This window comes from Zalophus californianus, chromosome 16 (assembly GCF_009762305.2).
Source record: "Zalophus californianus isolate mZalCal1 chromosome 16, mZalCal1.pri.v2, whole genome shotgun sequence".
Classification (NCBI taxonomy): domain Eukaryota; kingdom Metazoa; phylum Chordata; class Mammalia; order Carnivora; family Otariidae; genus Zalophus; species Zalophus californianus.
Window position 1 is genome coordinate 23363872 of NC_045610.1, and position 25729 is coordinate 23389600.

Sequence of the window (25729 nt, forward strand, 5' to 3'; positions counted from 1 at the left end):
CAAATACTCGCATGTATGACATGATAAGTACAAGATATTCATGGTTTGATAATAATGAAGATTAGAGACAATCTCATTGGCCATCAGTAAGGGACTTATTAATTCTGGTACTTCCATATAATAGAATGTCAGGCAGCTGCTAAAAAGAGTGAAGCAACTTCCTACATGCAGGAATGGAATGATCTCTAAGACATACTAAGTAAAAGAAGCAAGGGACAGAATGGCTTATGTAGTATGCTACCCATATGTGTAAAAAAAAAAAAAAGACTCAGCTATGCTTATAAATGCCTAGATGCTCATTTGGAGGTTCATAAGAAACTACTAACAGTTACTTTCCTTTCTGGTTAGGAAGGATAATGGGGGGCCGTGGGGGACAGGGGTAGGAGGCAGACTTCTTTTTCATTGCATATTTTTTGTATCTTTAGCATTTTATATCCTGTGCATTTCTGATCTGTTTATAGAGAGTAATCTGGCAGGCCATGCCCAGATGTTGGGGGACAATCCCCATGGAGTTTCCAGCCCCAGTCTTAGAGCCTCTTTTATCCCTCAGTCCAGTGAGAGTACCAGGCCTCTTCGTGCTATTCTCTGAGGTGGGTTGACTCACCCAAGGGCTCCTCTCTGCACCTGCCTCACCCCAACCCCCACGACACCCTTCACCCCATCAGGGAAGTGGGTTTTAGAATCACATGTTGACACTGAGAATACAGCCTTCCGTGCCTTTCCCCCAAAAGGGGTGACATTTGATCCCTGGAAAAGGAGAGTAGATCATTATCTCCCCTGACTGAGGGTGTCTCCTAGTGGAAACAGCAGGGGCCTTGTTATTGCTCAAGCTTTGGTTCGAATTTCAGCTTCTGCTTCTTGCACTATGGAAGCTCAAGGAACTGCCATGATCTTGCTAGATGGTTCTCTCCTCTGTGAAATGGGCTGACTGCTACTGAACTGAGGGGATGGGGGAGAGGAGATGAGCTCATTGTGTAGAATGCCTGGCATGCAGCGGGTGCTCAGGAAATGGTCAAAGTGAAGTGACCTCACTGTCACTGAGGTCCCTTCAACCAGCTGGGCACCTTACCGTGAAAGAGGGAAGAAACTGTAATGGTTGGAACCAGGCCTAGTTCAGCAAACACTGATGGCCCCTCTGGGGTTGGCCCCTTGCCTAGTAAAGGTGGAAAAGGTACAGTGGTGTCTTCCAGGGGTGCATGTCGATCAGAGAGATGGTCTGGGAGAGTCTCAAGTTTGCAGCTTGGGAGAGAGAGAGCCTGTCTGCAGGTCTGAGGTCTGGAGACAGTGAGGTCTGCCCCAAGGTGACTGTTTACCGGAGGGACTTGGCACTGGGGTTGGCAGTGGGGGCTCTCTCGTCAGGGAAGAGGCTGACTTGGGAAGGAGCAGAGGTCCTGGAGGATGGGACCTCGGACCAGTAGGGACCCTGAGAGCAGCCTCCCCCGCTGTCAAGGGTTCACACCTCCTGGCTCCACAGATGACCTCGCAGCATGGGAATTGTTCGTGCCTGCCACAGAGGAATTGTTCTGAAGATGGGTTCACCTCCCAGCTGTGGAAACATAGCCTTTCTCCCAGGATGAGCAGTGGTGGGGAGCATGGGCCTTTAGAATAAGGCAGGCCCGGGGCTAAATTCTTACCTGGTTATTGATTCACTCAGTCTTGGGAAGAAAATCAGGCTGGGGGAGATGAATTCCTTCTGTCAGAGAATGGCCAGTGGATTTTTGAGGCAGGGATTTTTATGGCTAATAACCTAGTTCAAGTACTCATCTAAATTATTCTGTGCTACATTCATGCTACATCTTCTTCAGAACCAACCCATCCTATGCCCAGATTTCCAGTGAATATCTGTTGACACCCAATAGACTTACATCAGTGTTCTTTTGGGGGAATGAAGGAACCAGGGCCCTGACCTGCATGGGGTGAGGCAGCACGTGAAGAAATGGAGAATCAGCGGAGGTGGACATTGGAGGAAGGGGTACCAGGATAGAACACTGGCCTTCAGTTCTCCTTGTGGATGTGGATAGGGTCTAACTCATAACTGCTTGCACCATCTGAGATGGGGAATGGAGCAAGTGTTTTTGATATTCTGGTGAGGTTCCCGATGACCCCATCACAGAGGCGGCCAAATGGGTGGCTTAAAAAACGTGGAGGACATGCTGAGACTTAGGTCGATGAGGACTGCATGGGGCTGAGGCAGCAAGGGAGGGACCACGGGCCCCACCACCCCCAGAGAACAGACCACCGGTTCCCCTAGCTGTAGCACTGTGGCAGTCAGGAGGGTTCAGGGGCAAGGCGAGATGAGCCACACACACCATTGCACATCAACCGAAGCCAGCAGGATGAGAACCACTCACCCGCAACCGGGGCCACAAGGCAGCTTCAGTGCCCCCTGCATCCTGAAGCCGTCTTGGGAGGTACAAAACAGCCCTGATGAGGAGTCTGAACTTCACACTGGCCGTGACTATTTCCCTGAAGCACACCTGCTCTATTCAGGGGAAATGGTTTCCCTTGATTGTCATTGCTTAAGTGTTTCTTCCACCATGCCAGTGTGATCAGTTACTGAAAATAATGAGAACAACTTTCTTTTTTTAAGGATATGTAAGTTGTAACATGTACATTTTTGACACCACCACATGATTGATACTGAAGAAGCGCCACCACCACCACATAAACACACACCACCTTCCCGCCAAGAAACCACCCTCTCATCTCGCAGACTCTGGCTGATTTCTAGCCTCAGCACTGCAGACACTCAGACCCCCATGATCTCTCTTCAAACCCTGTTCACGCTTCTGAAAACAAGGGGGAATCTCTGACAGCCGTGACTCTCCCTTTGGTGTCCTACGGCTGTCCTTTGATTGCTTCAAACCTCCTGAGGAGGCTTGATTTCTCTCCAGGGACCAGGCAGGAAATGCTCAGAAAGTAGGACGTGGAACTGTTTTCTTAGGGGGAAAAAAAAAAATCAGAAGAAGTGGAACACACAGAAGCTGAGTCACAGTGAGGAAGGGCTGGAGCCCGGTCCATGGGTGGGGGGTCCCACTGGCTGGATTGGCTCTTTGTTGTTCTATAGAACTTGTCCTTCCCCACTTCTGTTAAATGGGCATAACTTCAGACAATCCTTCCCCCAAGGCTTGTGGGAAGTGTAAATGGGATGACCTAAAGAATTTACCAGTGCCCAGCACATTGTCAGCTCAGTACAAAATAGCTCTTATTATTTTGATTATTCTCTCCTGCGCTCTGTACCTTTTCCCCCCCTCTTGCATTCACTTTCTCCATCAGTGAGAAGGTGAATAATAGGGCTATTAAGGGTCTCTACTCTACTGTTAGGAAATGGAAACTTTCCCATTGGAAGTGAGGGGCTGGCACATGGAAGCAGGGATCCTTATGAGTAACACATTTTGGGCAGCCAAATGTCAAAGCAGCATGACCTTTCTACCTCTCCTACCCCCTGCCCCTTGAAAACCAGCTCTGCCACTTTCTAGCTGTCTGACCCCGGGCAAACGGCTTTACTCTTCCGAGTGTGTTTCCTTATTGGTAATATGGGGATGGAGATGGTGGTACGACGTAATGTGGCGGGGAGAATTAATTGGCATACTGTGGGTAATGGGCCCTGCAGAATGCTTGGCCCATGGCAAACACACAATACATGTAGCCACTTCCGCTAAAATAATGAAGCTTGACTGGTCAGGCCAGCAACCTAGGAGTCAGGAGTCATTCTCGACTTTCCTTCCTCTCACACCTTTCTTAGGTCAGGATTCCCCAGAAGTGGCCATGAAATAAGGATGTGAGGGCAAGTAGTTTATTGGGAGGTGATTCCAGGAAGTTCCAGTAGGAAAAGCTGCAGCCAAAGAAGACCCTGAGGCAGAGTTGCATGAGGTTGCAATAGAGGGCTTGGCCAGGAGTTATGTGGCCCTAGATGAAAACGATGACCTGGGCCAATTAGATTCCTCTGTTGGGGCCTTGGAAATCGGCAATCAGAGAGACTGGGCAGTGGGGGCATGGGACCCCTAGACGCTGAGATGGGGGTGTAGATTCTAGGAAGATAGCCCCCAGGGCCCGAGGGGAGGGGTGGATCAGGCACTGGCAGGTCCCATTTGGGGGTTTGGAGTCAGACACAGACTTGAATTCTGGCTTGTTCACTTGCCAGTGGTGTGAGCTGAAGCAAGTTAACAAACTCCCTGAGCAACCCCTGGTTTTCTCCTATGTCTCATATGGCTATAATCCCTGGCCTGCAAGGTGGAAATTAGGGTTAAGGTGACACGTGTAGCCCACTGGACACGTAAAGGATGGCCAGTGAGTGTTTTCTTTTTCATTTCCAACCACCTCACCTCTTGCTCTTTAAAGCTGGACAGTGACAGGGTTACAGGGTCAGAAATGAGTTTGGGAACAGATGTTCTTCAGGAAGTGATAGGGAGAACTCCAGCTAGAAAAAGGGAAGCAGAGGCCCTTCTCTGACTCAGAACGTCCACTTTGGGGTTCCGAGGCAGGATTGGGAGGACAGCTCCCTGCCACTGTGAGATGTAAGCAGACAAGCTCAGAACTTGCACTCAGGAGGGCGGGGGATTTCTGGAGAGCAAAAGTCTCCTCTTCCCCCAGAGGCTGGCAGGGATTCTGTTCTGCAGTTAGGTAAGAAAGGAAGTGAGTAGGCATCCTACCAGTCCTGCGGCCAGCAGCCAGGCGGGAGGCAGCTAGAGGTCCCACTGTGGTTCAGCCTCCGGATGGGGTGTGGGCTGTCTGTAGTCAGACCAGAGTCACAGGGAAGCCACAGTGGGAACACTCTCAGCTGAGTACTGCCTCCCTCCTAGGTTTCCACTCCAGGGACACAGGGTAACAAACACTTAATGAGGATTATGCAAGGAAAACACTAACCTAGAGAAGATTCAAATCATAACAGAGTCAATTAATGCAGAAGTATCCAGAATTGTAGCTGGAATCAAAGTCTACAAACTCAGGTTTATAGGTAAGAAAACTTTACTCCTGTAACTTAATTTAATGTAACTTTGTATCCTGCCCTTTTGCTGGCCTGGTGGGAAACTTTAACCTCAGACTTTCTGGGGTGCACCTGGGTGTTTGGAGAGTGCATGGGTTACTGCTGAGCCTTCCTACCTGGGGTTAGTATGGTCTGTGGGTCTGATGGCATGCTGAAGGTTTGGGGTCACGTTTGAAGACCCGGAGAACTTCCCCAGGGCTGCTGTGGTCCACCTGCCTGGACATTGTCCATAGCCCTTTCTCTTGGGGTCTCCCTGCTTCCTGGCTGTGCTGCTGGGATGCCCATCCCTCCAGACCAAACCAGGACTCTCTTTGGCTGGGAAGAAATCCACAGTCCTTAATAACTCTGGTGAAGACATTTAAAAAAGTTTACTTTGAATCCTCCTTTATCCTTTCTGCAAAGGGCTTAGGCTTTTAGAACACACAAGCCAAAGAGACTCATAGTTTTTTTTTTTTTCCCCCAAAGATTTTATTTATTAGAGAGAGACACAGCGAGAGAGGGAACACAAGCAGGGGGAGTGGGAGAGGGAGAAGCAAGGCTTCTTGCAGAGCAGGGAGCACGATGCGGGGCTCGATCCCAGGACCCTGGGACCACGACCTGAGCTGAAGGCAGATGCTTAACGACTGAGCCACCCAGGCGCCCTGAGACTCATAGACTCACTGTCCTGTGTCATGTGTCCCCTGAGATGGGTGGATGAGCTGCATGGTATGGATGATCTGCCTGAATGAGAAAAGGGAAGAGGAGATGAAAATAGGAAAATACCTCAAAAATGTCCAGAGAATAAAACTTGGAAGCCCGTCTTCCAGCAGTACTCCCTTAGCCAGTGGAAATGTCTATGAGCAATTTGTCCCGCATTCCCATGCATAAATATTTGGTTCTCTGAGTTAGCATCTAAGGTTGTAATGCCCTCTGCACCCAGGGGGATTTCTCTACCTCCTCCCCAATACCCATTTGACCATTTTAAAAATGCCATGCTAGGGAGCAGTAGAGGATAGCCTGACAGGTCTAACCAGCCTAACAGGTCAGCCCCCTCTGCACAACCCTGGCTTTTTCCTGAGAGACATGCAGTTCCCAAGGGAGCAGCATAAAATTACTATCTCTGCTTTGCCACACCCTCAGTCATCCAAACCTCAAGGTCCTTATTAAAACAAAACAAAACAAAACTGGGGTGCCTGGATGGCTCAGTCAGTTAAGCACCTGACTCTCGATCTCAGCTCAGGTCTTGATCTCAGGGTTGTGAGTTCAAGTCCTGCGCTGGGCTGCACACTGGGTGTGGAGCCTACTTAAACAAACAAACAAACAAACAAAAAACTATTAAGGTATAACATATAGAATAAAATGTACACATCTTATAGCTCGATGAGTTTTTTTTTAAAGATTTATTCATTTATTTTAGAGAGAGAGCACGAGGGGGAGGGGCAGAGGGAGAGAGAATCCTAAGCTGACTCTACACTGAGCACAGAGCCCAATGGAAGGCTCAGTCTCATGACCCTGAGACCAGGACCTGAGTGGAAACCCGGAGTTGGACGCTCAGCCGACCGAGCCACCCAGTTGGCCCTAGCTTGATGAGTTTTTAACAGACATGTATATACTCATGTAGCCATCACTCTGATGCAGATAAAGGGCGTGTTCATCTCAGAAGTTTCCTTCATGTTCTCTTGTAGTGAATATCCATCACCCAGAGGTAACCACTGTTTGATGTCTATGACTGTTGTGATTCCCCTGAATTTCATATACAGTATGTACTCTTTTGGGTCTGACTCTTTCGCTCCAAATCATAATTATGAAATTCACTCATATTGTGTTTATTGGTGGTTTGCTCTTTTTCATTGCTGTGTAATATTCCACTGTTTGGGATACACCACAATTACTAAAGCTGAGTGCAATCATCTCTGATTTCAAGTTTCCCTCCAATCTCTTTGTTGAAGAGAGAATTTCATGGCACATTGCTATCTGCTTGTTTGGCCTGAGCCCTGCCCTCTGTCTTCTGCCTACTCCTCTGGGGGTAGAAGGGGCAGGGTTTCATTTCTCTACCTGGCTCTCCATTATATCTTCCTCCTTCTAAGGAGGCACTGGCCCTGCCTTCTTTCCTGGGGCCATCTAACGAGGGGTAGCTTACTGGGGAGGGGCTCCAGCAAAGTGAGGCCTGCTGCTGAATTTGTGTGGGACTCCTGACTGGTCCGGGAGGCTGGAGAGAGAGAGAGAGAGAGAGAGAGAGAGAAAACCGGCCAAAGGAACAGGAGGAAATCTTGGGAGGGGCTCTGGACTTTCACAATGCTGTGGTATTGGGATTGCACCAAGTTTAACCAGATCTCCAGGGTCTGTGGACCTAGAGCTGGAGTCTTGATTATGTCCAAGGATGCCCAAAGACAGGAGTCATTTTGATTCTTAGCTCAGTTCAAAGCAGGGCAAGCAGGATTCACTTGGAAAGGATTTGGAAAGGGCTGGCTGGACTAGCTGGGAAAGCAGACCCTGCTGCTGGACTGGAGAATAGGACTTTACTTGGGAGGTCCCTGTCCCTAGGAGGCCCTAGCCAGAGGGTGCCTGACAAGCTCCATGGCCCTCTGGGGCATTAGGGAGCTTCTGAGGATCCTAGAACAGCAGACCACTATTTGTGGACCCTACTTACCAGTGGGACACACTCTACTGATACCTCCCAGGTGATACTGGGGAGGGAGGAGTTTGTCTGCAGAGGCTGGGATAAGAACTGGATTGTGGCGGGAATGGGTACCTCTCCTCTCCAAAACTTTCTGCTTCCAGGCCTCCTCGTTCAAGTGCCCAATTCAAGCCTAACCTCTCCAGGAAATCGCCCCACAGTCCATAATTACTACTCTCATCTATTTTTCAAAACTTTCCTTCTCTCAGGATGGTGTGAATGAACAACAGAATAAATGTATTAGCTTCCTAAACTTGCTTGCATTTCAAAACATTTAGAGAGAGGAGGCTTGACATTGTACGTAGAGTCGGGCACAAGGTCACGAATGCATCTTAAGGAAACATGCCTATACATGAATTGCATGTTATGTAAATGAGGCTTGTGCTCCTCCCTGGGCAGAGATTTTAGTATTATAATGAGGTGAAGGTAACCATGGGTTGCTTCCAACTTCTGTGTGTAAGTCTTCCTGACAAATTGTACAAACTCTGATATTCGAGCCTGGCCTGACAGGGTCAATGGCTTGGTCTTTGGTTTTCCTGAAAAGGTTTTTAGGGTGAGCAGCTGCGCTTGACATCAAACCTAAACCACAAAAATTAGGAACTCACTCCACGCCTGTAGCCAACTCCAATTTCTAACCTCCAAAACCTGCCGGCTTTTGTACAGTCTCTTGTGCTCTCAACTGTATTTTAAACATTTTGTCTGGAGTTTATAGCTTTTATGATCATAGAATGATCAGTTTACTAGATGTGTTTGGTATGCCGTCCTCTGGGCGGCAAGCAGAGCCTAAGATGCCTAAGTGCCATTTGCACTCCTCACTGTTACTTTTACTCGGCTTTGTTCTTTGTAGAATTTATCACTGCCCGATGTGTATATTTGTGTACGATCTCTCTTTCTCCCCGCTAACATGTAAGCTCTATGACAGTAGGATCTTTATCTGTTCTGCCTAGGTGGGGACCGAGAGCCTCAGCTCCCTGCACAAGGGGAGAAATCAGGGAGGTGGGAAGGCATAGGCACCAGAAGGAGCCATCTCAGCACCTGGGTTTATGCATTATGCATAAGCTGATCTTGCTTCTTGGACACAACCACGTGTGTGAGCCCTTTAAGGAATCAGAGAGTCTAGTCATTGTCGTTCTCAACCACTGGGTGGCACTGCCCACTAATTTTCCTAAGATCAAGTCAGACTAGACCAGCTTCGCAGTGGCTGCAAACCCTCACCCTCCAGGACCCAACTTAACATGCCATCTCCGCGGTGACACTTTCTGACCTGACCCCCTGACTCACAGCCTAAAGGGCTCATCACATTGAGCCCTTTAGGGCTCAGAGTAATTCTGGATTGTGGGGGGATTTCCTGGAGAGGTCAGGCTTGAATTGGGCACTTGAACGAGGAGGCCCAGAAGCAGGTTCTGAACACACCTTCTGTCCAGCCAGCCCGAGGCCTTTGTGTGAATTTCATGCATAGACGTTTAGTGAAGCCTACTAGGTGCAAAGGGTAAATTCAAAGTGTTGGTCCCTGCCTCCAAGGCAGCCTTTTTTTTAACTGAGTTTGTTCAAAGACCTGCATTGGATATAATGGATTGACTTCTCTCCTTTGCATCTAGGATGGTGCTAGGTATGCATCCTTGGGAGAATTGAGAAAATACTCCCTCAAATCGTCTGTGTTCTGTGGTTCAGATGAGAAGCCCCATGTTACAGAGTCTGGAGGGGAAGTCTCCTTTTTGGGGAGAACGCAAGGGGAAGGGAGAGGGAAGTTCTGAGTGTGTGTTTAGGGTGAAAGCCGCTGTGCTCACAAATGACTTCTTGATCCTGCCATTCACGACGTGGTTCCTTTCCCCCCAGCTATTCCTCTGCTGTAAAGGGCCATGTGGAAACTGAGAACCGTCCTCTTTCCTTTACCAGTGAGAACTTGCTGGGTGCAAGCATTCTTTCTCTGGCATGGGAGCCTTAAGTGCTGACCCTGCTGTGAACCAGGCACAGGACTGGACACTTTGCATATGTTAACCGGTGTGATTCTCCTAATAACCTACAGTTGTAGGTGCTTGTTTTGGTCTCTGATTTATAGCACAGGAAACTGAAGCTCAGAGAGGTTGAATACTTTGCACCTTCACACCCAGACACACTCTAAATTCCCACATTAAAAAAAAAAAAAAATCCTCCCTTAAGCCCATTCCTGCTTCTGGCTCCAACCCTAAATTCTGTTTCCCTTCCCAAAATAGCTGTTAGAAGAGTTACCTATGTAGAGTCCTGATCCCCACTTTTATAGCCCCATTCTCTCACCCCCTTTGATTGGGCTTCTGTCCATGCTTGTCCAGGTCACTGGACATTCATGGATCAAATCCAATGGCCATTTCTCTATTCCTCTTTTACTCTTGGCTGCACTCATCACGTTAGACTCCTCCCTCTTTCTTGAATTATTTTCTTCTCTTGGCCAGCAGGTCACCACACTGTCTTGGATTTCCTGCTATCTTACTGGCTACTCCTCCCTCCCATTTCTGTGTGGCTCGTGCTCTGTTCTATCTCTAAGAGTGCTCCAGAGCCCATTGCTCATCCCCTTCCTGCCTGACCCCATCTGGTCCCATGGCTTTACATCTCCAGCCTGACCTTTCTCTGGCATTCCAGATTCACAACCAACTCCCTGCTCAGGATGGCTACATAGACGCCTAACAAGTGGGAGACTTTCAAAATTGTCATGTCCCTATCCTGATTCCATTCCCTAACTTGCTTCCCCCCCCGCCAGGCTTCCCCATTTCTAGAACTTGTGCCAACATCCACCTAGTTGCTCAAGCCCAAATCTTTCTCAGTATTTCTTTTCAATTCTGTCCCCCAAACCGTTCCCTAATCTCCTTTTCATCTACCTTCACCACTTCCTCCCTGGCCCCAGCCACCCTCACCTGTGACCTGGATCGTTGCGGGGTTGTCTGGACGGGTCTCCCTCGCCTCCAGGAATCCATGTCTGCACAGCAGCCAGCTTTCTTTAAACAGGTGGATCAGATGATGCTACTTGGCTGCTTAACACCATCATCCCTAATGGCTTCCCACCTCCCCTGACATAAATCCCACACCCCTCACTCTGGCTTACAAGGTACCCCTGTCCTGCTCATGCCTTCCTGGTTCCTCATCCGCTCTCCCGGCCATATACTCCAGCCACACTGCTCCCGCGCCCCAACCTAGTTCCTGCTCAGCGTTTTGCACTGGTGGTGTCCCCTGCCCCGAAAGTTCTCTTCCTCACGTGGCTGTCACTGAGCTGTTGGGTTGCACGTCCCCTCCTTGGTGAGGCCTTTCCTCGCCACCCAGTCTGAAGTAGCTATGCTGGGCATGTCCCTGGATCTTGAGAACTGCTTGGGAGCCTTTTTAACCGCCCCCCGCCAAGTTCTACCATCTAGGGCAATCCAAAATTTCTGCAAGACTTCTGTGACTTTCCAAGGACTGACTTCACATTTCTCAATCTCTAATTCCCTGTTCTGGGGCACTGGCCCTGTCTCACATCCATATGAACCTCAGCGGGGAGTGATCCCCCTTGTCACTTCCCCCCAAACCACTCACATCAAGTATTCGGGGAGCTGCATAATTGATGGGACTCTTGAGGGCTTCAGGGAAGAGGAAGGTCCCAGTGTTGCCTGCACTGGCTCTAGCCACTCCCCTGCTGCTCTCCGCAGCCATCTCTGGCTCTCAAAGGCAACGCAGTCCTTCCTCTTGGTTCACCCCTTCCCCTGGTCTGGGCCCCAGTTTGTAGGCCTGTCCTGGGGGACTTTCTGGCCTTAACATTTTCTTTTTTTTTTTTTATTAGTAATGTAATTTTCTATTTTATTTTATTTTTTTAAATAATTTTTCATTGTTATGTTAATCACCATACATTACATCATTAGTTTTGGATGTAGTGTTCCATGATTCATTGTTTGTGCATAACACCCAGTGCTCCACGCAGAATGTGCCCTCTTTAATACCCATCACCAGGCTAACCCATCCCCCCACCCCCCTCCCCTCTAGAACCCTCAGTTTGTTTTTCAGAGTCCATCGTCTCCCCCTCCGACTTACTCCCCTTCATTCTTCCCCTCCTGCTATCTTCTTCTTTTTTTTTCTTAACATATATTGCATTATTTGTTTCAGAAGTACAGATCCGTGATTCATCAGTCTTGTACAATTCACAGCGCTCACCATAGCACATACCCTCCCCAATGTCTATCACCCAGCCACCCCATCCTTCCCACCCCCCACCACTTCAGCAACCCTCAGTTTGTTTCCTGAGATTAAGAATTCCTCATATCAGTGAGGTCCTATGATACATGTCTTTCTCTGATTGACTTATTTCACTCAGCATAACACCCTCCAGTTCCATCCACGTCGTTGCAAATGGCAAGATCTCATTCCTTTTGATGGCTGCATAATATTCCACTGTGTATATATACCACTTCTTCTTTATCCATTCATCTGTCGATGGACATCTTGGCTCTTTCCACAGTTTGGCTATTGTGGACATTGCTGCTATAAACATTGGGGTGCACGTACCCCTTCGGATCCCTACATTTGTATCTTTGGGGTAAATACCCAGTAGTGCAATTGCTGGATTGTATGGTAGCTCTATTTTCAACTGTTTGAGGAACCTCCATACTGTTTTCCAGAGGGGTTGCACCAGCTTGCATTCCCACCAACAGTGTAGGAGGGTTTCCCTTTCTCCACATCCCCGCCAACATCTGTCGTTTCCTGACTTGTTAATTTTAGCCATTCTGACGGGTGTGAGGTGGTATCTCATTGAGGTTTTGATTTGGATTTCCCTGATGCCGAGCAATGTTGAGCACTTTTTCATGTGCCTGTTGGCCATTTGGATGTCTTCTTTGGAAAAATGTCTGTTCATGTCTTCTGCCCATTTCTTGATTGGATTATTTGTTCTTTGGGTGTTGAGTTTGATAAATTCTTTCTAGACTTTGGAGACTAGCCCTTTATCTGAGATGTCATTTGCAAATATTTTCTCCCATTCTGTCGGTTGTCTTTTGGTTTTGTGGACTGTTTCTTTTGCTGTGCAAAAGCTTTTCATCTTGATGAAATCCCAATAGTTCATTTTTGCCCTGGCTTCCCTTGCCTTTGGCGATGTTTCTAGGAAGAAGTTGCTGTGGCTGAGGTGGAAGAGGTTGCTGCCTGTGTTCTCCTTTAGGATTGTGATGGACTCCTGTCTCACGTTTAGGTCTTTCAACCATTTGGAGTCTATTTTTGTGTGTGGTGTAAGGAAATGGTCCAGTTTCATTCTTCTGCATGTGCTGTCCAATTTTCCCAGCACCATTTGTTGAAGAGACTGTCTTTTTGCCATTGGACATTCTTTCCTGCTTTGTCAAAGATGAGTTGACCGTAGAGTTGAGGGTCCATTTCTGGGCTCTCGATTCTGTTCCATTGATCTATGTGTCTGTTTTTGTGCGAGTACCATACTGTCTTGATGATGACAGCTTTGTAATAGACCTGGAAGTCCGGAATCGTGATGCCGCCAGCTTTGGTTTGCTTTTTCAACATTCCTCTGGCTATTCGGGGTCTCTTCTGGTTCCATACAAATTTTAGGATGATTTGTTCCATTTCTTTGAAAAAGGTGGATGGTATTTTGATGGGGATTGCATTGAAGGTGTAGATTGCTCTAGGTACCACTGACATCTTCACAATGTTTGTTCTTCCAACCCACGAGCATGGAACGTTTTTCCATTTCTTTGTGTCTTCTTCAATTTCTTTCATGAGTATTTTATAGTTTTCTGAGTACAGATCCTTTGCCTCTTTGGTTAGATTTATTCCTAGGTATCTTATGGTTTTGGGTGCAATTGTAAATGGGATCGACTCCTTGATTTGACTCTCTTCTGTCTTGTTGTTGGTGTATAGGAATGCCACTGATTTCTTTGCATTGATTTTATAGCCTGCCACTTTACTGAATTCCTGTATGAGTTCTAGCAGTTTTGGGGTGGAGTCTTTTGCGTTGTCCACATACAGTATCATATCATCTGTAAGGAGTGAGAGTTTGACTTCCTCTTTGCCGATTTGGATGCCTTTGATTTCTTTTTGTTGTCTGACTGCTGTGGCTAGGACTTCTAATACTATGTTGAATAGCAGTGGTGAGAGTGGACATCCCTGCCGCGTTCCTGACCTAAGGGGAAAAGCTCTCAGCTTTTCCCCATTGAGAATGATATTCGCTGTAGGTTTTTCATAGATGGCTTTTATGATATTGAGGTATGTGCCCTCTATCCCTATACACTGAAGAGTTTTGATCAAGAAAGGATGCTGTACTTTGTCAAATGCTTTTTCTGCATCTATTGAGAGGATCATATGACTCTTGTTCTTTCTTTTGTTAATGTATTGTATCACGTTGATTGATTTGCGGATGTTGAACCAGCCTTGCAGCCCAGGGATAAATCCCACTTGGTCACGGTGAATAATCCTTTTAATGTACTGTTGGATCCTATTGGCTAGTTTTTGGTGAGAATTTTTGCATCCATGTTCATCAAGGATATTGGTCTGTAATTCTCCTTTTTGATGGGGCCTTGTCTGGTTTTGGGATCAAGGTAATGGTGGCCTCATAAAATGAGTTTGGAAGTTTTCCTCCCATTTCTATTTTTTGGAACAGTTTCAGGAGAATAGGTATTAATTCTTCTTTGAATGTCTGATAGAATTCCCCTGGGAAGCCATCTGGCCCTGGGCTTTTGTTTGTTGGGAGATTTTTGATGACTGCTTCAATTTCCTTAGTGGTTATAGTTCTGTTCAGGTTTTCTATTTCTTCCTGGTTCAATTTTGGTAGTTGATACATCTCTAGGAATGCACCCATTTCTTCCAGGTTATCTAATTTGCTGGCATAGAGTTGCTCATAATATGTTCTTATAATTGTTTGTATTTCTTTGGTGTTGGTTGTGATCTCTCCTCTTTCATTCATGATTTTGTTGATTTGGGTCATTTCTTTTCTTTTTGATAAGTCTGGCCAGGGGTTTATCAATCTTGTTAATTCTTTCAAAGAACCAGCTCCTAGTTTCGTTAATCTGTTCTACTGTTCTTTTGGTTTCTATTTCATTGATTTCTGCTCTGATCTTTATTATTTCTCTTTTCCTGCTGGGTTTAGGCTTTATTTGCTGTTCTTTCTCTAGCTCCTTTAGGTGTAGGGTTAGGTTGTATATTTGAGACCTTTCTTGTTTCTTGAGAAAGGCTTGTATTGCTATATATTTTCCTCTCAGGACTGCCTTTGCTGTATCCCAAAGATTTTGAACAGTTGTGTTTTCATTTTTATTGGTTTCCATGAATTTTTTTAATTCTTCTTTAATTTTCTGGTTGACCCATTCATTCTTTAGTAGGATGCTCTTTAGCCTCCATGTATTTGAGTTCTTTCCGACTTTCCTCTTGTGATTGAGTTCTAGTTTCAAAGCATTGTGGTCTGAAAATATGCAGGGAATGATCCCAATCTTTTGGTACCGGTTGAGACCTGATTTGTGACCTAGGATGTGATCAATTCTGGAGAATGTTCCCTGGGCACTAGAGAAGAATGTGTATTCTGTTGCTTTGGAATGGAATGTTCTGAATATGTCTGTAAAGTCCATTTGGTCCAGTGTTTCATTTAAAGTCTTTATTTCCTTGTTGATCTTTTGCTTAGATGATCTGTCCATTTCAGTTAGGAGGGTGTTAAAGTCCCCCACTATTATTGTATTGTTGTCAATGTGTTTCTTTGCTTTTGTTATTAATTGCCTTATATAATTGGCTGCTCCCACGTTAGGGGCATAGATATTTACAATTGTTAGATCTTCTTGTTGGATAGACCCTTTAAGTAGGATATAGTGTCCTTCTTCATCTCTTATTACAGTCTTTGTTTTAAAATCTAATTTGTCTGATATAAGGATTGCCAACCCCAGCTTTCTTTTGGTGTCCATTAGCATGGTAAATCATTTTCCACTGCCTCACTTTCAATCTGGGGGTGTCTTTGGGTCTAAAATGGGTCTCTTGCAGACAGCATATTGATGGGTGTTGTTTTTTAATCCAATCTGATAGCCTGTGTCTTTTGATTGGGGCATTTAGCCCATTTACATTCAGGGTAACTATTGAAAGGTATGAATTTAGTGCCATTGTATTGTCTGTAAGGTGACTGTGACTGTTTATTGTCTGTGTTCCTTTCTGATCTATGCTGCTTTTAGGCTCTCTTTTTGCTTAGAGGACCTCTTTCAATATTTCTTGGAGGGCTGGTTTTGTGTTTGCAAATTCCTTTAGTTTTTGTTTGTCCTGGAAGCTTTTGATCTCTCCTTCTATTTTCAATGACAGCCTAGTTGGATATAGTATTCTTGGCTGCATATTTTTCTTGTTTAGTGCTCTGAAGATATCATGCCAGTCCTTTCTGGCCTGCTAGGTCTCTGTGGATAGGTCTGTTGCCAATCTAATGTTTCTACCATTGTAGGTTACATATCTCTTCTCCCGAGCTGCTTTCAGGATTTTCTCTTTGTCTCTGAGACTTGTAAGTTTTACTATTAGATGTCGGGGTGTTGACCTATTTTTATTGATTTTGAGAGGGGTTCTCTGTGCCTCCTGGATTTTGATGCCTGTTTCCTTCCCCATATTAGGGAAGTTCTCTGCTATTATTTGCTCCAATATACCTTCTGCCCCCCTCTCTCTTTCTTCTTCTTCTGGGATCCCAATTATTCTAATGTTGTTTCATCTTATGGTATCGCTTATCTCTCGAATTCTGCCCTCGTGATCCTGTAGTTGTTTATCTCTCTTTTTCTCAGCCTCTTTATTTTCCATCATTTGGTCTTCTATATTGCTGATTGTTCTGCCTCATTGATCCTAGCAGTTAGTGCCCCCATTTTTGATTGCACCTCATTAATAGCCTTTATGATTTCAACTTGGTTGGATTTTAGTTCTTTAATTTCTCCAGAAACGGTTTCTCTAATAACTTCCACACTTTTTTCAAGCCCAGCTAGTATCTTTAAAGTCATGATTCTGAACTCTAGGTCCGACATCGTACTAATGTCCGTATTGAGTAGGTCCCTGGCCGACGGTACTACCTCTTGTTCTTTTTGCTGAGGTGATTTTTTTCATCTTGTCATTTTGTCCAGAGGAGAACAGATGCATGAGAGAACAGAATGCTAACAGTTTAACAACGTCCCCAGCAAATATACTCTATACAAATCAGAAAAGACCTGAAACCAGGGGACAAGAAAGGGAAAGAAAGAAGAGGAAAAAAAAAGGAAAAAGAAAAAGATAAAAACAAACAAAAACAGAACAAAACAAAAAAAACAGAATATGATCAAATATGATCAGGCTAGTGCATAGATCAGTGCCACACACTAGCTTTTGGGCATATTTTGGTCTGTTAGAAGAAAGTGCCCGCTAAAATTTTAAAGGAAGAAAGACTTATATATGTACAAAAGAAGGGTTGATACAATGAAGGGATGGCAGATGACTGTAAAGATGAAAATTATAAAAGATTTTATAAAAGGAATTGGTAAGATAAGAAGTTGTTTTTAAAAAGAAAGAAGAAGATTTAAAAAGAAAAAGAAAAAAGAAAAAAAAGAAAAAAAAAGGGAGAGAATGTGATCAGGCAGGAGAATAGAACAAAGCCATACACTAGTGATTTAGGGTATATTTTGATCTGTTAGAAGAAATTGTATCTCAAAACTTTAAAGAGAGAACAACTTATATATATATGCCAAAAATAAGGGTAACTACTATGAAGGGATAAAATATGACTCTAAAAATGAAAAATAAAAAATGTTTTTTTTTAAAAAAGGGATTGATAAGATGTTGTTTGAAAAACGGAAAAAGAAAAATTAAAAAAAACAGTTAAAAAATTAACTTTGAAAAACTAATGAATTATGGTAAAAAAGCCATGAATTCTATGTGCAGTATTCCCCTAGCGCTGGAGTTCTCCCGTTCTCCTTGATCGGTAAACTTGGTTTTGGCTTGCTGGCTGTTCGTGCTGATCTTCTGGGGGAGGGGCCTGTTGCCGTGGTTCCCAAATGTCTTTGCCGGAGGCGGAATTGCCCCGCCCTTGTGAGTCCGGGCTAAGCAAGCTGCTCCGGTTTGCTCTCAGGAGTTTTTGTTCCCTGCAAGCTCTCAGTACAGCTTTGGAGGACAAGGGTGAAAATGGTGGCCTCCCAATCTCCGCCCGGAGGAGCTGAGAACTCAGGGCCCCGCTCCTCAGTGTGCCCCCAGAGAAAAGCAGTCACTCCCATCTCCCTGGTCTCTGGCCGCACTCCGTGCTCACCCGGCCTGTGACCGTGCGTTTCTATCTCTGGCACCCGACCCCGTGTGGAGTCTCCAAACCCAGCAGATCCCTGCGGTGCGCTTCCGCGCCGCTCCTCCCACGGGGAGGAAGGGGAGTCTCCCCGGCTCTGCCGCTTGTTGGGTCCCTGCTGGAGGAGCAGTGGCCCGACTGGGCCGCGGATCACAGTTTATGGCAACCCCGAGCTGAGAGCCCGCGCCTCAGCTCCATCTCTGCAGCCGGCTTCCCTGCTCCGATACCTGGGAGCTCTGCCGCACTCAGGCACCCCCAGTCTTTCTGTGACCCCGAGGGTCCTGAGACCACACTGTCCCGCGAGGGTTCCACCCCCCGCTTAGCCACTGGAGCGACGTCCCTCCGCGGAGCCGACTTCTAAAAGTTCCGATTTTGTGCTCCGCGGCTCTATCACTTGCCAGAAGCGGCCGACGGAGGCCCCCTCCCCCGCCGTCTATCCTCCCGAATATCGCCTCGGATTCACTTCTCCGCACGTCCTACCTTCCAGAAAGTGGTCGCTTTTCTGTTCAGAGTGTTGTTACTCTTATCTTCGATCTCCTGTTGAGTTCGTAGGAGTTCAGAATGGTTTGATCCCTATTCAGCTGAATTCCTGAGACCAGACCAAACCCAGGTCTCCTACGCCTCCACCATCTTGCTCTGCAACCCCCCCGCGCCTTAACATTTTCTTAACAGAGGTTGTTTCCTACATGAAAGGGATTCTTTCTCTAGCTGCTAAGAGAATAACAACATTTTCCATTTTATTATAGTGCTTGTTCCAGACCCTGCTGTTGGGGATTGTCACAACAGCCCTGTAAGGGGTCAGCTCCATTTTGCAGACGAGGAAACTTGGCTCAAAGAGGAAAAGGCCATCACTGGTAAACACCAGGCTCTGGAATGATACAGCGTCCCTCCCTGTGTCTGCCCGTTTCTTCCTCAAAATCTCCTTGGCAGCAATCACAGGATAGCCACATGGAGGTCAGGGGCTCGGGAGCCCAGATCACGGGAAAGGAGGCTCTCAGGCCTTGAGCTATTGCTTTCTTTGTGGGGTGGATCCAGTTTTCCCCATACTCACACAATCCTCAGCCTCATGGAGACCAGAAGCTTCTTCTGTTTAAAATATGGCCCCCAGTTCTAATGCCAGATCTGCCGATGACTCATAGGGTGGCCTGGGGCAAGTCACTGTTCCTTCTCTGAACGGTGGTTCCCTTATCTCACAATGAGAGAAAGCTCCTTTCTGTCCCACATTCTACAGTCTTAAAGAAAAGTCAGATGCCGACATAATAAGGCTCATTTACTGAGCACTCGCTCTGTGCTAAGCATTCTCCTACTCCTCTCCACATCTGGAGGTAGGTCCTGTTATTTGACCTATTTTATAAATGTCGAAACCACTAAATCCTTAGAAGGATTTAGTAGTTGCCCAAGGTATCCTAGTAAATGGCAGAGTTGGGATTTGAACCTAGATTTTGCCTTTCTGAATTTGGAGCATTTAAACCATTGCATCAGCCCTGTCCCGCTAATGCTAGATCTGGCTGCTGACGACTCTCCACTGGTCACTCACACACGCGCATGGACATATGTCCTCTCTTGTGGGGAAAAGGCATGTTCACCTGGCCTATCTTCGAAGGCCACCCTGGAGGCCACCCAGCATTTCTTACTGGCCTGCCGAAGCTAGCCTCAGGACATCCATCATCTGGTCCAAATCCTCATGGTGCAGGAAATGACTGCACGGAGAGGGACACGTGGCCAGACCTCTTCCCTGCATGTGAGTTCTCTTTGTACTACACACGGTTGCTTCCCCGTGTTCGTGCCCTCCTGTGCTACCCACTGGTCTCCCCATGTTGCTGTGTGTGGTCTTCACCTGTCCTGAGGCGAAGGCCTTTCTCGGACCTAGCAGTGAAAGTGACCCACTATTCTAGGCCTTATTTTCCACCCCCCACCTCCCAATCAATCCCCCCTGCCCCACCCTGACCCACAAGGCTGACAGTCATGTGAGCTGGTTTGGTTTATGTGGGTGAGGTGTTTGCTTTAGGATGATCAGGGCTGGCAGACCGCTGTGTGTCCCAGGGAGGGGGTCCTGTGTGTGTGTGTGTGTGTGTGTGTGTGTGTGTGTGTGTGTGTGTGTGTGTGTGTGAGAGAGAGAGAGAGAGAGAGAGTTTAAGGCCAGGCATATATCTACTTTGAAAAGACTAGGAATAGCTCTCTTTAAAAACAATTGGAAACTCCAGAGGAAAGTATTTCCAGTGTTAAACCATTGGGAGTTTCTGGCAAGCTTTATACGATGTGCTAGGATGGGACTTTGACTTTGTAGATAGACCTTCAATTAGGTTTTCAGACTGACCTCTCACCTCTGAACTCTGATGGACCCAGAGAAAGAGAGAGAGAGATAACAAACAACATTTCCTGTCCAGCTTGTCAGCATCCTGGCCTTGGCCTCTGTTTCCTGTTTTCAGCCCCATCCCCACCCTGTCCTTTAGGCTTTTAAACTCTGGTTCCCTGATTTTGACCCTGGTGCTGGCTCAGGACTTAGAAACTTCCTGCTGCCTTGGGTGTACATGCTGAACTTGTTTTGGCTCCTGTGTCAGTCTGAGCCCTGCTACCCCTCCGTGTCCGCTCTGGCCTCTGCAAGCAAAGGTCCGGGCCTGACTGTATCGTATTTGTTAGTGACTCTGGCATCCCTGGGCTGTGAGCTACTAGAGGGAGGCGTTTGATCATATTCAGCCGTAACACCTCAGCTCTGATAGCAGGGAGGGTAGAGAGAAACCCCTGGATCAAGGAGCAGGAACTCCCAGTCCAGGAGGTTCTAATGCAAGCTCCCCGTGAAGGGACAGGAGCAGGAAGCATGTGGGTCAGAGCCTCAGACCCTTACCTGCCTCTGAGCCCCTAGCTGGAGACTGATGAGTCACCGTACAAGTTAAAGTGCTTTGGGCACAAGTAATAGAAACCAAGATCCACTAACCCTGGCTAATGTAAAGGAAAAGGGTATGGACACCGGGACGTCCACCAATGGATGAATGGGTAGACAAAATGTGGTACATACACACGATGAACCATTATTCGGCCTTAAGAAGGAATGAAGCCCCTGACAGTGCTGCAACCTGGGTAAGCCCTGGAGACATGACGCTGTGTGACACATACCAGTGGCTCAGCGTGGGAGCTGAGATCCCTACTTCTCTCCGTTCCAGCCCCGCCTGGGGAAGACCACAGAGCTGCATATCGGAGGATCTAGCAAAACCTCTGTGGCAAGGACAAAAACTATTAACATTATTAATAGTTATCATTATTTGCCCACTCTGACCTGCAAAAAAAAAAACCCAACTATGTTTCAAAAGAAAAGAAGAAGAAGAAGAGATCTAGTCAAGGGATAAAGATGGACAAGAAAAGTCAAGAATTCAAAAAGGAAGAAGAAGATAGCAGGAGGGGAAGAATGAAGGGGGGAAATCGGAGGGGGAGACGAACCATGAGAGACGATGGACTCTGAAAAACAAACGGAGGGTTCTAGAGGGGAGGGGGGTGGGGGATGGGTTAGCCTGGTGATGGGTATTCAAGGGGGCACATTCTGCATGGAGCACTGGGTGTTATGCACAAACAATGAATCATGGAACACTACATCAAAAACTAATGATGTAATGTACGGTGATTAACATAACAGTAAAAAATAAGCAAGAAAAAATTATTAGTACAAAATTGATCAAAACAGTGTAACTATAATAATTTTATTCATTATTAAATATACAAAGTAAAGTGTTAAAAAAAAAGTCAAGAATTCTGTGGGGCTTTTAATGAGTCAGAGGCCAGAGATGTTCTGGCTGGTTGGAAGCCGAGCATAATTATCTGGGACGGCTGGTGTGTGGGTGTGCGGTGAGGCACTGAAAGAGCGGGAAAAAGGATGTGAAATATGTATTTCTGTGTATTAAGAATGCATGTATCCCCGTCCCCCTTAACTTTGGCATTTCCTCCAGAGACTGAGAACATGTTTGAAATACATTTAATTAGCATCTCTGATTGCAACTGTCATTCAGACCACACGCCCCCCCCCGCTCCCCTGCATTTTCACAGGGCTGCACCTTTCTTTCCCGAACCTAGACTCCCACCGGGCCTGATGGTCATGGAGAGCTGTGATGTTGTGGCCTTCCTAAGGCCTAATGCTTTTGACCTGGGCCAAGTTCCTGGGAGGCAGCAAAGGTATATTGGGATCCTTGATGTACTCTTGGACCCATTCGTTTTGGGGGTTGGCGCAGATCTCTCGGTTCTTTTTGGTGACAAAGCTGTGGAGGCAGAGTTAGATGGTCAGTGGTCATGGAGTGGGGTGGGGGGTCCAGTCCATGCTTCCCCATTTCTAGCTCACCTGGGGCTCGCCTCATACTCTTCACTGCCTCCCCGGGCCTCCCCCACAGGAGTTCCCTCAGAAGGCCTCCCTGTCTGTGTTGTAGACCTCGTCATCCCGGTTTCAGCCTGTTCCCTGCTCAGCCGAGATGGCTGCCATTTATTGGGCCACACAGCTCTAAGTGGCAAAATCAAGAATTCAACCCAGGCCTTCCCTTTGAGAGTCAAAGCCTGAGTCCTTAATCATGACTCCTTTCCTTCTCCCATGGAGACTTCCTGGTTCTGTGCATCTCATCCCCGCCCCGGGTTCCCCTTCCGCCTCCACAGAAGTATCTGCAGGGAATGCTTACATGATTGCCGGCAGGTAACAGTTGAGGGCCTTTCTGTATCCCACCACCAGTTTCTTTGGAATTACTTTCTCATGGTACTTCAGGCAGCAGGTGTGAGAACTGTTCAACGACTCAGGACTTTCTGAGGGAATCACATTGAAAGCTGAGCCAAGTAGGTGTAGAGGGAGCCCATGGTTGCCTACCTTCATCCCCCATCCCTTGCATTCCCCGCCTCTGATGGCAAAGCCATCTGTTAGCAGGGGCTGATGATAGCTTGATGGGTAACAGAGAAAGTGAAAAAAGTGGGGGAGGACACATTCGTAGAACCTTCAGCCTCTGAACTGAGTTTCATCAAGTGCAAATGTCTCGGTTATTTCATTTGCTGGTGAACCAGGGCTTGGTTTGGCAAACACGTATTGGGCTCCTATTACATGCCACGCTCTAAGGGGGCAAAAAACACGAGGGAGACACAGTTGTTACTTTCGAGTATCTCCCAGTCTAGTCAGGGTGAAAAGGGAGAGTGAAAAATACTACAGTGGAATGTGGTCTGGGATAGAAGAGAATTTGGCACAAGGTGCTTTGGGAACAGCTTTGGGTGGCTGGGGAAGAAGTCCCATAGCACGCATGTGCATGCAAGTGCATGGCTTGATTCTTGAAGGCTGAGCAGAATTGAGACAAAGGGCTTGTAGGGCCTGGAAGAAACGAAGGTATGAAGGCTTAAAGGTGGCGGGAGCTGTCTGTGTTGGGGGAGCACTGAGCAGCTGCAGACGGCTGGAATGCAATGAGAGAAGAAAGATGTAAGAAGAGATGAGATTGGGGCTCCTGGGTGGCTCAGGTTAAGCATCTGCCTTCAGCTCAGGTCATGATCCGGGGTTCCTGGGATCGAGCCCTGAGTCAGGCTCCCTGCTCAGTGAGGAGTCTGCTTCTCCTCTCCCTCTGCCCCTTCTCCCCCCACCGCACTCGTATGCTCTCTCTCTCTCAAATAAATAATAATCTTTAAAAAAAAGAAAATAAAAAAGAAAATGAAAAAAAAAAGATGAAATTGGAGAGCGGGAGGGGGAGGACCAGCACACCTTCCTTGGAGGGGAGTGTGGACTCTATCCTAGAGGCATTAGAGGGGCTAGGGTCAGGGAGGAGGGCGAGATGAGCAATGAGCCAGAGAAGTTAGGGTGGGAAGAAAAGTGTTCTAATTTAGGCTTTAGGTCAGAGATCTTAAATAGGAATATTGACTAAATGATTTGAATCATGGGCAAATTTTAAAAATCTCTCTAGGTCTCCTCATCTATGAAATGAGGGTAAAAAATGCTTATGTCCGAGGATCGGGGTGAGGGTTGGCGGAGAAAATGCTGGTTAAGCCCTCAATTCAGAGCCTGGCCCATAGAAAGGCTCAGTCACCAGTTGTTATCATTAAGAGCAGGTGGTAGGAATGACCATTCTTCTTGCCCAGAAATGCCACTTGCCCGCCTCTCTTTGATGCTGACAGAATGCTGGCCTCGGTTGTTAGCACTGTTTCCCTTGAGCTCCCCTGACTGCTCATCAGTTGGGGATATCACACAGGAGGGCAGGCAGAGACCTCCCCCAGCCCCCAAAACTGCAGAGTGCAAATCCCTCTGCAGCCTGACCCTTACTTCCAGCTGGTGGCCAAGACTGGAATATCTCGAGAGTACAATTTGGCCGATCCATGCTTCGGGTGGGCCATTTTCTCTTTTTGGAAGACTGAACCCACTGCAGTGGTCTGTTTGACCTTCCCTAAGGGCATTGTTGCCTCCTGCCACCCACCAGATGCAGCTCTGCTCATAGTGATGGCCATGACCCCGGTACTCCAAGCAGAGTTTACAAAGTTCAGGGGCATTTTGAGAGTGTGTGGGCAGATTACATGGTGTGTGGGTGGCCCTTGCTCCCCTGAGAGTTTATACAGGCAGAGTCCAGCCAGACCAGGTGCCCGGGGTAGCTTTAGAGAGAAAAGAAGGGCTGGGACACCACACCCTGGGGTGGGTATGTGGTGTCTTTCATAAATGGTGGTTGAGTTGGGGGTAGAAAAAGGGTTAAACCAACCTTTTTCTCCATAGGTCCCAAGCATCCTGTGGCTCCACAACCTTTCAACCCCTTTCCTCTTTTCCTCTTTTCTATGGACTTTTCCTTTTTCTATGTGGACTTTTTCTATGGACTTTATCCCCATTCCCCAGACCTGGGCTGGGGAATGGGGATAGAGGCCATGAAATTCTCATATGCACACCTGGGCATCCCACTGGGCCTTCTTTTGGCTGCCACGATAGTCCCAGCAATCTGTGCCAGACACCACAAGGAAGGGGTGTCTAGGTTTAGAGTCCCCACCCCTGGGCTTAGCCGCCTCCCCAACGCTTTTTGTCCTGCTCTCCCAGAGCATCTGCAGCACCTGTCTTGCTCTCCTTTCATTGCTCATGTTTATTATCATCTCTTCTGTTACTTCCTTGGCTCCCCCTAAATGATCATTCCTGTTCTCCAACCTCGGGACCCCTGACGTGACCTTGACCCAGCTTCCTGAAACTGCCTGATGACCCCAGAAGGGGTTGGGACCCCAGCCCAGCTCTACTTGCGAAGGGGAGAGTTTGCGGACAGCAGGTGTGCCTGCAGGAGGGGAGAGGCCCTGCGGCTGATGACAGAGACCTGACAGGGCTCTTGGTGTCACCCCACTGCCAGCTACCTTGTCCCCCTTCTCTTTCCTGCTCTACAGGGACAGGTGGACTCACTTGACTGGCCGTGCAAAGCAGGAGTGGTGAGGATGAGAATGAGGAGAAAGAGGGCAGCCCCGGAGACCTTCATCCTCTCAGGGGGGCCCTTCAGCTTCAGGGGAAAAGCTGGTTGTCCACTCTGACTTCACGGCCTTCTGGACTCTGACCACTTCGGAGCATGTGGCAGAGAGAGGAGCGGCCTCCCTCAGTGTTTGCTGAAAGGGGGGGCGGGGCCTGGCGCAGGTGAATTAATATGATTTAAGTTCAGGAGGAGGGGAGTGGAGAAGGGAGTGAGTGATTCGTGTGCGCTGGGTGTCCGCCACCTTGTATGCCCTGTTTTACTTAATCCTTGCAGGAGTGAAGCGGAGATTATGACTCTGTTTTATAAATGAGGCCACCGAGGCTTGGAGAGGTTAAAGAAATTCTCCCTAAGGAAGGAGGCAGGCAGTTCTGAAAACCGGATCCGTGTGATTTCACCACCTTACGGGCCAGCCATCTCTATTTTGGGGGAGG

The 25729-nt window shown here is 47.3% G+C and overlaps 1 protein-coding gene across 1 annotated transcript; it reads right to left on the reverse strand.

Annotated features, from left to right (window-relative positions):
- Positions 1 to 21608: 21608 nt before the first annotated feature.
- On the reverse strand, positions 21609 to 25392 carry CCL16 (C-C motif chemokine ligand 16). The gene is made up of 3 exons (XM_027626395.1): positions 25235 to 25392; positions 22527 to 22647; positions 21609 to 22118 (listed from the first exon to the last, which is right to left on the reverse strand). The coding sequence occupies exons 1-3, from the start codon at positions 25305 to 25307 to the stop codon at positions 21986 to 21988; spliced, it is 327 nt and encodes a 108-aa protein (XP_027482196.1). The 5' UTR covers positions 25308 to 25392; the 3' UTR covers positions 21609 to 21985.
- Positions 25393 to 25729: the final 337 nt, after the last annotated feature.